At 40.2% G+C, this 14646-nt stretch overlaps 1 protein-coding gene across 1 annotated transcript in view; it reads right to left on the bottom strand.

Annotated features, from left to right (window-relative positions):
• ZFAND3 (zinc finger AN1-type containing 3) overlaps positions 1-14646 on the bottom strand; it is a 140901-nt gene that overhangs the window by 43448 nt on the left and 82807 nt on the right. Inside the window, exon 4 of the mRNA XM_088145378.1 lies at positions 12300-12479. Coding sequence (XP_088001504.1) covers positions 12300-12479 — 180 coding nt within the window. The remainder of the gene's footprint in view (positions 1-12299; positions 12480-14646) is intronic.

The following is a 14646-nucleotide window of genomic DNA, read 5'->3' as shown; positions in this document are numbered from 1 at the left end:
CTTTCCGTAATGGGAGGGTGAGGTGGGGTTGGGGAATTATGGCCATGAATCTGAGACAAAAGTTTTAATTTGCACAAGTGAAGACATCTCAGTCTTCTGGAAGGCCACCTTTCCACTGTGTGGGTGTGATTCTCTAGCTGGCAGCTCAACTGGGCAAGAGTAAACTTGTAGATACATCAACAAAACTTCCTTCTATTTCATCTGATGCATATTCCATACCCCACATAGGGGCAGATAAGCCCATAAGCAACCAGCAGGTTTACAGGTGAAATTCCCTCTGCCACTAGGTTATTTTCTTTTTGTCCAACTGTGGAGGAGGAAGAGTACTTTCCTCTATAACTAGCATACTACTAATATCCCTGTTAGTAAAAATTACCCTTGGCTAGTAACTTCTGTGGGCCTATTTAGCCTAAAACACAGACATGGCAAAAATGAAACAGAACAACAGGTTAAGATTCATCCTCTAATAAATATCGAATAGCAAAGCAAAAAACAATTTCATTTCAAGATTAACTGCATTATAAAAAGTATTGTCCAATGTTTCATACCTTTACAACAAATATATTGGTACCTCAGTGCTGGGTAGCATTCAATTAAAGGCTCAATCATTTTAAAGGGCTTCTAGATGGCAGCTGGTTTTCTCCAGCTAGGGTATTACTTTTGCAAACAAGAATAAACAGGAAATCTACAAAGCTAGACATCAACTGTACCAATCCCCAGCCTATGGTTCTTCAGAAGTACTGGCAGAATTACCAGGGTTGAGATAATGGAAGAGCAGTAATGCAAACCAGATGGTAAGAGAGATTTTGTTTATGAATACTTCCTTGAGATGCTTAGGAACCTAACTCTGAGGCACCAACAGAAGATAACTAAAGAAATGGCAGCTGAAATATGTAAAATGCAGCATTTCAAAACTGCTTTCAAAATATGGCATTAAAAAGACTTAAATGCTTTTGACTCAAAATCTCAAAAGATTATTCATAAATGTAATAGCCAAATTTTAAAAATACCATTGTGAGAACTGGTAGCAAATAATGGTAGTATTTTAAAAGATGCTCTAGGCAAGATAAGCAAGAGTCTCATACTCTGGGAAACCTGTCTAAACTCTGAATATATCCATGAATGTGTGCAATTGGAAGAGACATGCCTAATTTATCTACATAATCAAGTTTGAAAAGGACCATGCGTTAGAACCAAAAACATTTAAAAAATAACCAGAGAGAAGCTAAATCTGTAATGGAAGTCTTTAGAGACATTGCTCTCCCTCTGTATATATAGACATATGTAGAAAACTTCAGCAATTTTTTCATTAATTTATGTTTTAAGATTATTCAGGGTCCTTCTATTCAAATGGTACTAAATACAGAATTCTTCTGAAGTATTGCATCCTATAAGATTTGTATAGCAAAGCTATTGCTCCATATTCCTTTATTTTACTTTTTATTTCTCCTGGCTTCCATCTGTTCTCTCAAGTTTCAGTTCCTTATCTTTTGATCTCTTTTCTCCATCCAACATAGGAAGAAGTAATATGATCAATTTAAACTTTACTGTGCAAACTTATCTCTCTTAAGTATAGCGGATATAATCTAGGGAACCCCAGACAAGTCCCTTCCCTGCTCCCAGTGTATATTCAACCTGCATCAAGTTTGGAGAGTTAGACTTTTTGCATGAAACAAACAAACAAACAAACAAACAAACAAACAAAAAAGCACTTATGATTTGTGGTTCTGATGATTAGAAAATAATTAAATAATAGAAAAAAGTGAGCTTTTCTTTTTGTAACCATAAAGTAAGAGATAACTTTGTAATCATACTTGCATTTTTGTAATCATACTTGCATTTGCTGCAAAGAAAACTGGAAGCTTCTTCTATTTCTTTTTTATCTTTTTTTTTCCTGCACCTTTGTCCTTTTCTTCCCCCCCTTTTTTTCTTTCTTTATATTAGTTTTTTGTTAGTTTTTATCTTCTCTTCAAAACTTTTAATAAAATTTATATAATTAAAAAAAAAAAACAAGTTTGGAGAGTTAGGTCTAACCCTCTGTACATTTCACCAAAGAAAAAAAACTACTGCTATAAATGTGAACCTGCTCTGTTTAATCAGCTCTAGTTCTTTCCTAAGTACAAGGCAAATTAATACTCTTCCTATGGAGGAGAAAAGAGCTGTTGAAATTTCTGTTTGGATAGAAAAATTATCATATTGTAGTGTACAAATCTGATTTTGGGGTGTTCTGGCTACAGGTTGTTCTCGCTTAATGATGGCTATTGGGACCGGAATTTCCATCACTAAGTGATATGGTCATAAAGTACAATGTTATGTGACTGCATCGCTTAGCAATGGCAATCCTGGCAGTTCCTGTTGCTGTTGTTAAGTGAGGATTGCGGGTCATTAAGCGATGACCTCCTCACAATTTCCTGCTGGCTTCCAACAAGCAAAGTCAGAGGGGAAGACTACAGGAAGTCGCAAGTCCTAGGTGGCTCACAAACAGGCGGGTGGGTAAGTGGCTGCTATGGCGCAAGCACGGCCTGGCTGCTGCCAGATGAAGGGAGGGTGCTCAGGTGGGAGCACAGCAGGGCTGGGGCTGGTTGCTGCTGGGTGAAGGAGGGTATGCAGGTAGTCGCTGCGCAAGCATGGTGAGGCCAAGAGTGGCTGCTGTGGGGTAAGGGAGGGCGTGCAGGTGGCTGCTGCAAAATGGTGACCGCTGCCAGCTGGGAGAGGGTATGCCAGTGGCCATCAAGGGTGGGGTTGGCTGTGGATGCCCGCACTATGGACTATGAGATCCCTTGGATCTCAAACTCCATAGCCAGGCTCCTCAGGAGAAAAAGCCGCAGGAGCATGAGTGACTTACAGGAGTCACTTGCGACCTTCCCTGCCAGCTTCCCCTTTGACTTTGCTTGTGGGAAGCCAGCAGGGAAGGCTGCAAATGGTGATCATGGGACACTGTAACCATTGTAAGTGCAAGCTGGTTGCCAAGCACCCAAATCATGATCACATGACCACGGGTATGCTGGGATGGCTGGAACTTCAAGGACCAGTCATAAGTAACACTTGTTCAGTGCCGACGTAATTTTGAATGGTCACTGAATGAGTGTTTGTTAACTGAGGACTACTTGTACTCTTGGAATATGCCTAGAACAGGTAACAGCACTATGATAGAAAATTCTGCTTTTTCCACATATCTATCATTCTATGTAAGCAGATACTTCTATTCCTGGGAACCCTACATGGAAAAATGCTTACAAGCATATAAAGTGATGGAGGATAATCTGCACATTTGAAAACAGCTTAAATGGAACCTAATATATAGACATCGAAGCATTATGAAGAATGGACATTTTAGTATTATAAATGTGTAACTACACTTAAGTCAAACTGCTTATTTTATTTAAAAGGAAATGTGAGTATTATCAGAATGCTGTATTTATAGAGCTGTTCCAATTTCTCCATGTTTAATAATGCTAAATTCGTATAGTTTAGGGAAAATTAAGCACAATTTAAGATGAAATTAGGTCCTTTGCAGTGAAGTAATACTGATATATTAAATATGATCCAAGTGTCAAAGTCAGATTTCTACTCTGACATTTTTCATATCATATAACAATTTAGTTTTCACTTAAACTTGTACGAAGTCAGCTTTGGCCACAATTACATAGAAAAAAAGGAAATAATGTGACAGCCCCAGAGAAGGGGATGAAGGACTACAAAAAAAATGAAACTGGCATGACCTTAAAACAAAATTCACAAGACTTCTCCAATGAGTAGATTTTGAAGGAGTACTTAAGAGAGAAAAGTCTTCAGCTCCCTCTTTCTCCTTCATACAAACAGCTATCTGCTAGAAAGCTCAACAAATAATTATGGCTATTACAGTCTAAATTTGTTTGGGCTGTTGAATAATTAATGGCAACACATCACTCAAAAGGAAGAAAGAGAATACTTTAAAAATATATTTTTAAAAATAAAAGAGTACTCAGAGTTATCTGAAGCCCATATTTCGCCAGCAGACAAATCATGACCCCAGGAAAGTTTTCAGGAGGCAGTGTGTGTGTATCAAAAAATCAAGATAACAGCTGCAACTGCGTGATCAAAGCCCAGCCCCTTTTTTATGTTAATCATGTCTGTCCCTGGCAGGTTTGTTCAACTCAGAAGAATGTATGCTGGGAGAAAGCCCTAATTCTGAGTAAATTAATCCACAAAGGTACATATATGGTTTTGACACTCACCAGACCTCTGCCCACCCTCTTTTCAGCTGGTGTTTTGTCCTGAACAAAACCCAGAGCATCCAGAAGTATATCAGTAAGATGGCACCCAAAGATGAACTGCTGAGAGAATGCCTCAGGCAGCAGCAGACATGGGAGGAAGTTCAAGTGGATGAAGTGTCATGGCAAGACAAACCCTTGCATGGGAAGTACCATCAACAGATAGCTTAGGTGGCTGACGTTGGGAAATCCTACCAGTGGCTGGAAAGGGCTAGACTAAAAGACAGCACTGAGGCACTGATCATAGCAGCACAAGAACAGGCACTAAGCACCAGATCCATAGAAGCAGGGGTCTACCACACTCGACAGGACCCAAGGTGCAAACTGTGTAGAGAGGCCTCAGAGTCCAACACATAGTGGCAGAGTGTAAGTTGCAGGCAGGAACAGCATATACTAAACAGCACGACCAAGTAGGTGGTATTGTGTACAGGTACATCTGCACAGCATATGGGCTAGACCCTCTCAGATCCAGATGGGAGATTTCACAGAAGGTCATGGAGAACAGGGCTAAGATCCTGTGGGACTTCCAGATCCAGACAGGCAGGTACTGGCCAATAACGAGACATTGTGGCAGCAGACAAGGACCAGAAGTCAGCAGTGGTGATAGATGTGCCAAGTGACAGCAACATCAAGAAGAAGGAGTATGAGAAGTTGGAGAAGTACCAGGGCCTGAAGGAGGAACTAGAGAGGATGTAAAAAGGCGAAAGTGCAGTGGTGGTAGGAGCACTCAGGGCTGTGACTCCTAAGCTGGGAGAGTGCCTCCAACAGATTCTAGGAACAACATCAGAGCTCTCTATCTAGAAGAGTGCAGTGCTAGGAACAGCTAAGATACTGTGCAGAACCCTCAAACTCCCGTACCACCCATAGGGGTGAGAAGGGAGGGAGGGAGGGAGGGATGGATGGATGGATGGATGGATGGACACAGACAGACACACACACACACCTCTAAGCCGGGGGGGGGGGGACCCAAACAGCCCTTTTTCATAATGAGAATTACTGGAATTATGGTAATTCATGCAATCACATTCATATCTTGCCAGGCCTAACTTCTGCAAAAGTACAGATTTTTCTCCGAGAATATTCTGATATTTAAGGAGAGGGGGGAAAAACCCTTAAATTTCTTCCTATTCAATAGGACTACTAATACAGTATACATAAGCAACATAAGCAAAACATTACAATTGTTCTGTTTATTCTGCAGAGCAATTATCCATAACTATCACCTTGCGAAGTTTGTTTGGAAGGGTGTTTGGAAGTTCACAAAAGGATGCCTGAGCTCTTTAAACTGAGAATACTTAGGTCTAGTAAAACTTTGGTAGAAATTAAGTTAATGATCACATGCTCCGATTCTTATTGAAATATAAGGAACTCTATTCATTACAGCATGCAGCAGTACACTGTGCTGAAAAAATATCAATCTTTTAAGAAACATGTTGCAATGAAAGAACATTTGCATTGTAGAATTTTCTGTAAAACAAAATAAACAGGAAAGAAACCCTCTTAAATCAACATTTAAAAATACTTTTAAAGTTTGGACATTCTTCATTATGGGAAAGAAACTTTCACACTGAGGCCATCAATCAGAGAAGCTCCATCTGCTTTATAATTAGCTCTAATAAATGATACTAATCTGAACTACAGAACAAAACTTCTGTTTGGGAAGACAGGGAAGGGAAAGAGGGGTAGTTGGAACTGTACATAAATCTAACCATGGTTTCATTTACAGCCATTCCAGCAGAAAATCATAAAGAATTTTGTATAGATAATATTTTCAAACATGTTGTTGGCTTGTGTTACCTCATATCTATCATTTGTACTATGCAAAAGCTTCAAACAGAAGCAACACATTTTTAAAATAATTTCTCTCATTCATATATCTTTACAATATAATTGACAAAATTATAACAGTTTGGTCTAATAAAGCAGTGGAGGATAGAAAGTGCATAATCACTAACTTTGGGGCATCTGCAGAGAAATATGCAGGCAGAACTACAGTATTTTAATCAAATGTTTCCATGCCCTTATGGTGGATTAAAAAAAAAAAAAGAGTTGTGACTACTACAAGATGGAAAAAGAAAATGCCAATGGATTAAATTATTTTTACCAATATGTTACCCCGAGGTTGATACTTTAATGAAGCTGAATTACATCAGGTAATATTTGGGGTTCTGTACTGTTTTGTGGAGAAAAGAAAACAATGTATAAAGTTTACAACACCAGAACTCATTGATTTTTGGGGTTCTGACCAAATATGAGTAGCTAGTTGTGAAGAGATAATGGTGTAGACCATTGTTTCTGAACCATGGCAACTTTAAAATAGGTCAACTTCAACTCCCAGAATTCCCCAGCCAGCCATGTTGGTTGGTGAATTCTGGGAGTTGAAGTCCACACATCTTAGAGTTGCTAAGGTTGAGAAACACTGGTGTAGATGAAGTGGCAGAGAGTCCGTAGTATGTCCAATTAATTTGGAACATGAAATGTCAAGGGTAAGGGCTGCTGTATGAAGAGCAAGGAGGAAGAGAGAAGTAAGAAGAGAAAGAAATGTGAGGCTGATTGATGGAGGAAGAAAGAGAAGAACCTGCACATCAATTCGCTAAAAGAATGGAGAGAAAGAGAGTAAAAATCAGATAACTCCTAGAAATTAAATTGAAGAGGGATCTGCCATGACCAGTTGGATGTGAGTGAAGTGGCGGAGTTAGAGATGGAACAAGTTTTGATGGTTTGCAGGTTGTCCGAGCATTTTCTCTGTGGCAATTGGAATTACTGCTGCCATTGTGGGCCTCTGGTGTTATTTCCACTGCATTGGTGGGCAGGGCGACAATAACAATGATGAGGTTGAAAAGCAAGAGCAACACATCATCTCATATTTAGATTACTCTAACATGCTCTACAAGAGGCTGCTTCTGAAGATTATTCAGAATCCACAGTAGGTGCAAATTGCACTGGCTTACCTGCTGAAGGGTGAAAGCTGTTCAACAAGATAACACCTATATTGCAGAGATTACATTGATTATTAACAGATCCCTGGGTAGAATTCAAAGCACTAATTATTGCCTATACAGCTCTTCCTGGCTTATGTCCTAGGTATTTGAGCACCATCTGCTCCAAGTAGATTTGCCTATCCTGTATATTCAAGCCAGGAGGCTTGCTACAAATTACTAGATTCTGAGAAATAAGGGGAGTTCGAGGTCCAGAGGCCCTGAATAGGGCAGATCCAGTGGAAGTGACTGAGGTACATCCTAGGTTGGTTATCTGGGAAGAGTTTGAGCCAGTCAATCCTGCTGTGAGCTCTGCCACATGTAGTCTGGACCCATGCCCCTCCTGGTTGGTTAAGGTCTCCTGGGAGGTGGCGCATGGTTGGGTCCAAGCAGTGGTAAATGCCTCCTTGCAGGAGGAAGTGGTTCTGCCAGCCTTGAAAGAAGCAGTGGTTCATCTCCTCCTCAAAAGGCCATCTTTGGACCCTACGGCTTTGAATAACTTTTGTCCAGTCTCCAACTTTCCCTTTTTAGGGAAGGTTGTTGAGAGGGTGGTGAGCTCCCATCTACAGAGGGCCTTTGATGAAGTGGATTATTTGGACCCTTTTCAGTCAGGATTCAGGCCAGGCTACAGTACTGAGACAGCACTGGTTGCACTTGTAGATGTAATTTGGAGGGCTCGGGATAGGGGTGCTGTGCCCATGCTGGCTCTTCTGGATCTCTCAGTGGCTTCTGATACCACCAACCATGGTGTCTTGCTAGACCAGCTCCAGGGATTGGGAGCGGGGGGTACTGTTTTGCAGTGGTTCTCCTTTCTCCATGGCCAGTATCAGTCAACACTAGTGGGGGAGGAGAGGTCCACCCCTAGGCCCCTATCATGTGAGGTGCCTCAGGGCTTGGGTCTCTCTCTCCTATTTAACATCTATATGAAGCTGCTGGGAGAAGTCATCTGCTGGCATGGGGTTTGGTATCATCAGTATGCTGACAATACCCAATTATACATCTCTACCCCATGCTGGGCAAGTGATGCTGTGATCACCTGGATGGCTCAGTTCCTGGAGCTGTAAGGGCCTGGATGTGGAGAAATCAGCTGCAATTCAACCCTAGCAAGACGGAGTGGTTGTGGGTTTTTGGCCCCCCAGGGTCAGGAGAGTCAACATCTTTGACAATAGACAGGCTAGCACTCCCCCGCACAGATCTGATGCACAATTTGGGGGTCCTCTTGGACTCACAGCTCCTGCTGGAAGAGAAGATGGCAGCTGTGGCTAGGAGGGCTTTTGCACAAATCCATCTTGTGTGCCAAGTGTGCCCATTCCTGGATTGGAAGGCCCTGCTCACAGTCACCCATGCCTTAGTCACCTCCTGTTTGGATTACTGCAATGTGCTCTACATGGGACTGCCCTTGAAGACCATATGGTAGTTGCAACTGGTCCAGAATACAGCGGCATGTGCAGTTCACCCAAGTAACACCACTGCTGGCTTCCGGTTGTTTTTTGGATGCAATTCAAGGTGCTGGTTACCACCTTTAAAGCCCTATACAGGGCCAGGTTACCTGAGGGACTGCCTGTCCCTGAGGGTAACTGCCCATCCTACTAGGTTAGATAGGGTGGGTGCGCTCCAGGTCCCCTCCCTTAAATGTTGTCATCTGATGGGACCTTGGAGATGTGCCTTCTCAGTGGCCGCCCTAGCCTTTTGGAACAGCCTCCTGCCTGAGATCTAAGGGACCCTTTTTAGTCTTCCAGAGGGCTGTGAAGACCTGGCTCTTGAGCTGTGAGGATGATTGGTCTGGTGCCAGGGGGAGGAGGATACTTTTGTTTTTAACTATGCTTTTTATGGATTGTTGTGAGCCTCCCAGAGTCATCATATGAGACAGGAGGCCATATAAGTCCTGTAATTAGTCAATCAATCAATCAATCAATCAATCAATCTCATGGTGTCCTATACTTAGAAATTTTAAAAATATTCAGATTTCAGTGGAAGGTGATAGGTTTGATATTTCTTTCTTTACTTTTTATCCCACCTTTGTTTTGTATAAGTCAAGGCAGTATATATAATGCTCCCTCTTCCTGTTTTCCCATACAAAAACCCTGTGAGATGTTTGGGCTGAAATAAAATGATTGGCTCAAAGTCACTCAGTTAACATACACTCAATATCCTGGAACACCTTCCTCCCAGAAGTGCACCTGGCTCCTTTATTACTGACATTTTGCAAAGCTGTGAAAACAATCTTATTCAGGTAGGTTTTCAAAACCTATGGAGACTGAGCTGCTTTTTCTGTCAAGTTTTCATATGATTTGGGGGGAGGGGGGATTTATTTCACTCTATTTTAGGATATGTGATGTTTTACTATATGAGTTATGTTTATGTTTTTGTACACTGCCAAGAACCTGGTGATATTCTATTGTGCCTGTAAAATAATCTAATTCTGTTCCAGATTATCAGCAGAAAACAACTATCCAGAAGATCATATCCTGGATCCCAAATCAGGGTTCAGGGAATTCTAGCCTCTACACGTCGGACACGGGTAAGGTAGCAGCAACAGTTTTGTGAAACCCTCCCTCTAGAAATTGAGCAGAATTGCCTTTATATTGTTTTATTTAATGCATTTCTGTTCTAAAGTGTTGGCTAGTTTAACACTTCAGTTCTTTAGCTTTATTTGAAAAGCAGAGTATATATTTAATAATAATACAAATTCAAAATATTTATTAAAATTTAAACAAGAACAGTGACTTAACAACATTCAAGTTTCCCTAATCTATAACTGATAGGTTCTTGTACTAGTTTTCTTGGAATCATGTGACAAATGCTCGTTATATCCAAGGACAGAAGAGTTTCCATCAGATAGCAAGTACGAATGACTCCATTTCAGCACTCTGCTATGCCTTGACAACTGCTCTAGAGCACTGCGACCATCCAGGGAGAGAAAGGAGCAGATATTTGTCAGTGTGGAATTGAAGAAAAATATATTTGAAGTGTTTTAAAGAAGTGAACTCTATAAACATCATACCATACATAAAATGTGAATAGCAATGCTTTTAAAAAGAACTAATCAAATAAAAGAACTAAATGATCTTCAAAAACCTTGTTTTGCAGGAAATATTTATCCTCACTCTAACATATTTATTTTTTAAAAATCTGCAGGAATGTTACAACCAAAACTTCTCCCTGTTTTTAAAGCACATTCTTAACAGTTAAATTATACAGTCAGGTCCAGAAATATTGAGACATCGACACAATTCTAACATCTTTGGCTCTATACACCACCACAATGGATTTGGAATGAAACAAACACAATGTGCGTTAACTGCAGACTGTCAGCTTTAATTTGAGGGTATGTACATCCAACTCAGGTGAACGGTGTAGGAATTACAACAGTTTGCATATGTGCCTCCCACTTGTTAAGGGACCAAAAGTAATGGGACAGAATAATAATCATACATCAAACTTTCCCTTTTTAATACTTGGTTGCAAATCCGTTGCAGTCAATCACAGTCTGAAGTCTGGAACGCATAGACATCACCAGACGCCGGGTTTCATCCTTGGTGATGCTCTGCCAGGCCTCTACTGCAACTGTCTTCAGTTCCTGCTTGTTCTTGGGGCATTTTCCCTTCAGTTTTGTCTTCAGCAAGTGAAATGCATGCTCAATGGGATTCAGGTCAGGTGATTGACTTGGCCATTGCATAACATTCCACTTCTGTCCCTTCAAAAACTCTTTGGTTGCTTTTGCAGTATGCTTTGGGTCATTGTCCATCTGTACTGTGGAGCGCCGTCCAATGAGTTCTGCAGCATTTGGCTGAATGTGAGCAGATAATATTGCCCGAAACACTGCAGAATTCATCCTGCTGCTTTTGACAGCAGTCACATCATCAATAAATACAAGAGAACCAGTTCCATTGGCAGCCATACATGCCCACGCCATGACACTACCACCACCATGCTTCACTGATGAGGTGGTATGCTTAGGATCATGAGCAGTTCCTTTCCTTCTCCATACTCTTCTCTTCCCATCACTCTGGTACAAGTTGATCTTGGTCTCATCTGTCCACAGGATGTTGTTCCAGAACTGTGAAGGCTTTTTTAGATGTCGTTTGGCAAACTCTAATCTGGCCTTCCTGTTTTTGAGGCTCACCAATGGTTTACATCTTGTGGTGAACTCTCTGTATTCACTCTTGTGAAGTCTTCTTTTGATTGTTGACTTTGACACACATACACCTACCTCCTGGAGAGTGTTCTTGATCTGGCCAACTATTGTGAAGGGTGTTTTCTTCACCAGGGAACGAATTCTTCGGTCATCCACCACAGTTGTTTTCTGTTGTCTCCCGGGTCTTTTGGTGTTGCTGAGCTCACCGGTGCATTCCTTCTTTTTGAGAATGTTCGAAACAGTTGTTTTGGCCACGCCTAACGTTCTTGCTATCTCTCTGATGGGTTTGTCTTGTTTCTTCAGCCTAATGATGGCTTGCTTCACTGATAGTGACAGCTCTTTGGATCTCATCTTGAGAGTTGACAGCAACAGATTCCAAATGCAAATAGCACACTTGAAATGAACTCTGGGCCTTTTATCTGCACATTGTAATTGGGGTACTGAGGGAATATCACACACCTGGCCATGGAACAGCTGAGAAGCCAATTGTCCCATTACTTTTGGTCCCTTAACAAGTGGGGGGCACATATGCAAACTGTTGTAATTCCTACACCGTTCACCTGAGTTGGATGTACATACCCTCAAATTAAAGCTGACAGTCTGCAGTTAACGCACATTGTGTTTGTTTCATTCCAAATCCATTGTGGTGGTGTATAGAGCCAAAGATGTTAGAATTGTGTCGATGCCCCAATATTTCTGGACCTGACTGTAGATTCACAGATGAAGCTGGAAATATTCTGAAATTGATATGCACAAGCAAACAAATGCTTTTCTACAGTTATATTTAAGTAGGACAGAAAAACCAATTCCTTTATTTTTCTTGCACCTGACAATCATTCTCAAGCACTTCTCTACCTCTACCTTAAAAGGCTACAAATATTTAAGTTTTAGAAGAGCCTAGTTTAATCTCCTCTGAGATTGCAAACTTACATTCCTCTTTGCTCAACGAAGTTACATTCAGTTCTGTCGAAAGTTGCTGGTTGGAGTTAACAGTCTGTGTCAATAGAGAGGTATTACTGTTGTCGCTATTTGTTTCTCCAGAGAACAAATCCGATTGGCTGTTGCTTGTGCTGGGAGTGGACTCATCATCTGGTTGCTTCTTTTGAAAATCTATCAAGACACAAAGTTGAAGAAATGTTACAAGGCCACAAAATATATTATTCAATATATAAAATAAATGTTATATTTAACACAGAAATTACAGATACCTGTAAATGAGTCAAACCCAGTTATAATCTTACTTTCTCTGCAAGATGATATTGTGACTCAACTCAATGACCACTATTCCATTAAAATGTCAATTTATATATTTAACAAGTATTTAAGAAAATAAAAATAAGAGTGTAGTAAGTCATTAATTGTGACTAAAGGTGCTATTTTATTGAAAATTCTAAAGTGGCACTGAAAATTGTTCCACTGCTTTCAAAGAGGCTGAATTGTTCTATTAAGTAGGAATCATCATTTGCACTCTGAAATGACTTTGTTTATCCCCAATTACGGTGTCATTTCAAATTATGGATTTCCTCCTATTTCTTTATACCTTGCAGCACCTTTAGTAAAGGGCTTTAGGAAAGATTTAAAGTGTACTTGTTTTGATTCTAAACAAGTAATTAAATGCATGTGTTTTACGCTCAACTATGATAATATGATTACTGTATATTTCTATGAACTTGTGTTCAATTACTTCATTATGAGTATGCTACCTTCAGAGTTGTGTTTCTGATTAATCGTGTAATAGTATTACACAATAAAAGGAACAAATTCTTTCAGAACGTATCCAGGGGCTTGTTAACTTAGAACATAATATGTATTCAACTTCAACACTATCTTCTGACTGAAACATCCTTGTTTGGAACTTTGGCCAACAATTCATAACTTAAACAGTATTGGATACCTTTATATTCTCAAATATTTCTCTAACTAGAAAAAAAGTTATATGCCAAGTTATATGGGCAGAAACTGATAGGTTCAGTGATTATACAATTAAAATGTTTATACATATCTTCCTCAGCAAAATCTTTATTAGAATTTGACAGGCTTCTAGAAGCCTCAATCAATTTTAAAATTTCAAGTTTAAGAGCATTTTTTTCCCCTTAAGTTTGAAAAGGCTGCCCATTTCCTAATTATTACAAAACCTTCAAATTATTTTTGTTTAAACTTGGAATTAATCAAAAGAAAACCATGGACAATTCTCTGGATACAACTCTCAGAAAGAAAAATCAAAAGGTGAAAATTCACACAGCTTCTTTCTTATCATGACAATTGTCCAATAATTGGCCATGATGCAGAAGAAAGCTGTATGAATTTCAGCAGCAGTTTTAGATCATGTCAATGGTCATTTGCATTGATGGGACTCAAAATACTGTGTAGATTAGGAATATAATAAAGAAATTGCATATACCAGGAAAACAATTTGATTTATACATGTATCATGAACTAATACCTATCTTAAGCACACTGATATATTTTTTTTTAATTCTGCATGGCAGCTGCTAATAACAACATGATTTCTACACATGAACTTTAAATAAATACTACCAGCAGTTGTTTCTATTTTAAGTCAATTCTAAATCCAAAGAATTGGCAATGAATTGTGTAATGATATGTTAATTGATGATTAATTCAAAGCTGATAATGAAATATCCTCTTCAAAAAGTACAGTGGTACCTCGGGATACGAACGCCTCTACTAACGAACTTTTCGGGTTACAACCAGCTCCGGCCGCAAAAATTTACCTCGATGTGCGAACTCCGCCTCGGGGTACGGTCATTTTTCCGCCCTGACACGTGGTCCGCGGCCATTTTTCCGCCCCTGACACATGGTCCGCGGCCATTTTTGCGCCCCTGACATGTGGTCTGCGGCCATCTTTCCGCTGCGCTGCGCGTCGCCCGTCCGTTTTCGCGCCGCGCTGCGCCCGGCCATTTTCCCGCCACGCCGTGCCCGTCCGTTTTCCCGCCCCTGACGTGTGGTCCGCGGACGCCAGAATGGATTAACGGTAATTACATTGAACCTTATGGGGAAATTTCCTTTGGGTTACGACCAACTCGGGATACGACCAGAGTCACAGAACGGATTAAGTTCATAACCCGAGGTACCACTGTATAGGGTCTTAAATTCAACAAAACATTAAAATAATATATTTACATATCAACAGAAACAGAAAAGAACAAGGGAAGCAGTATTCATTACTAGTTTGTCCCCTGTAACCTAGAAAACCAAACAAATGGACACTCAGTTATTTTAGTTTAAAAAGAAGTTAACCCAATTGTAATTGTTC

The sequence above is a fragment of the Python bivittatus genome, unplaced genomic scaffold (genome assembly GCF_059951505.1).
Source record: "Python bivittatus isolate LINGU-HERP-01145 unplaced genomic scaffold, Pbiv_v1 ctg000020_np1212, whole genome shotgun sequence".
Taxonomy (NCBI): domain Eukaryota; kingdom Metazoa; phylum Chordata; class Lepidosauria; order Squamata; family Pythonidae; genus Python; species Python bivittatus.
Note: the sequence above shows the minus strand (reverse complement) of the source record. Positions and strands in the feature narration are given on the sequence as shown.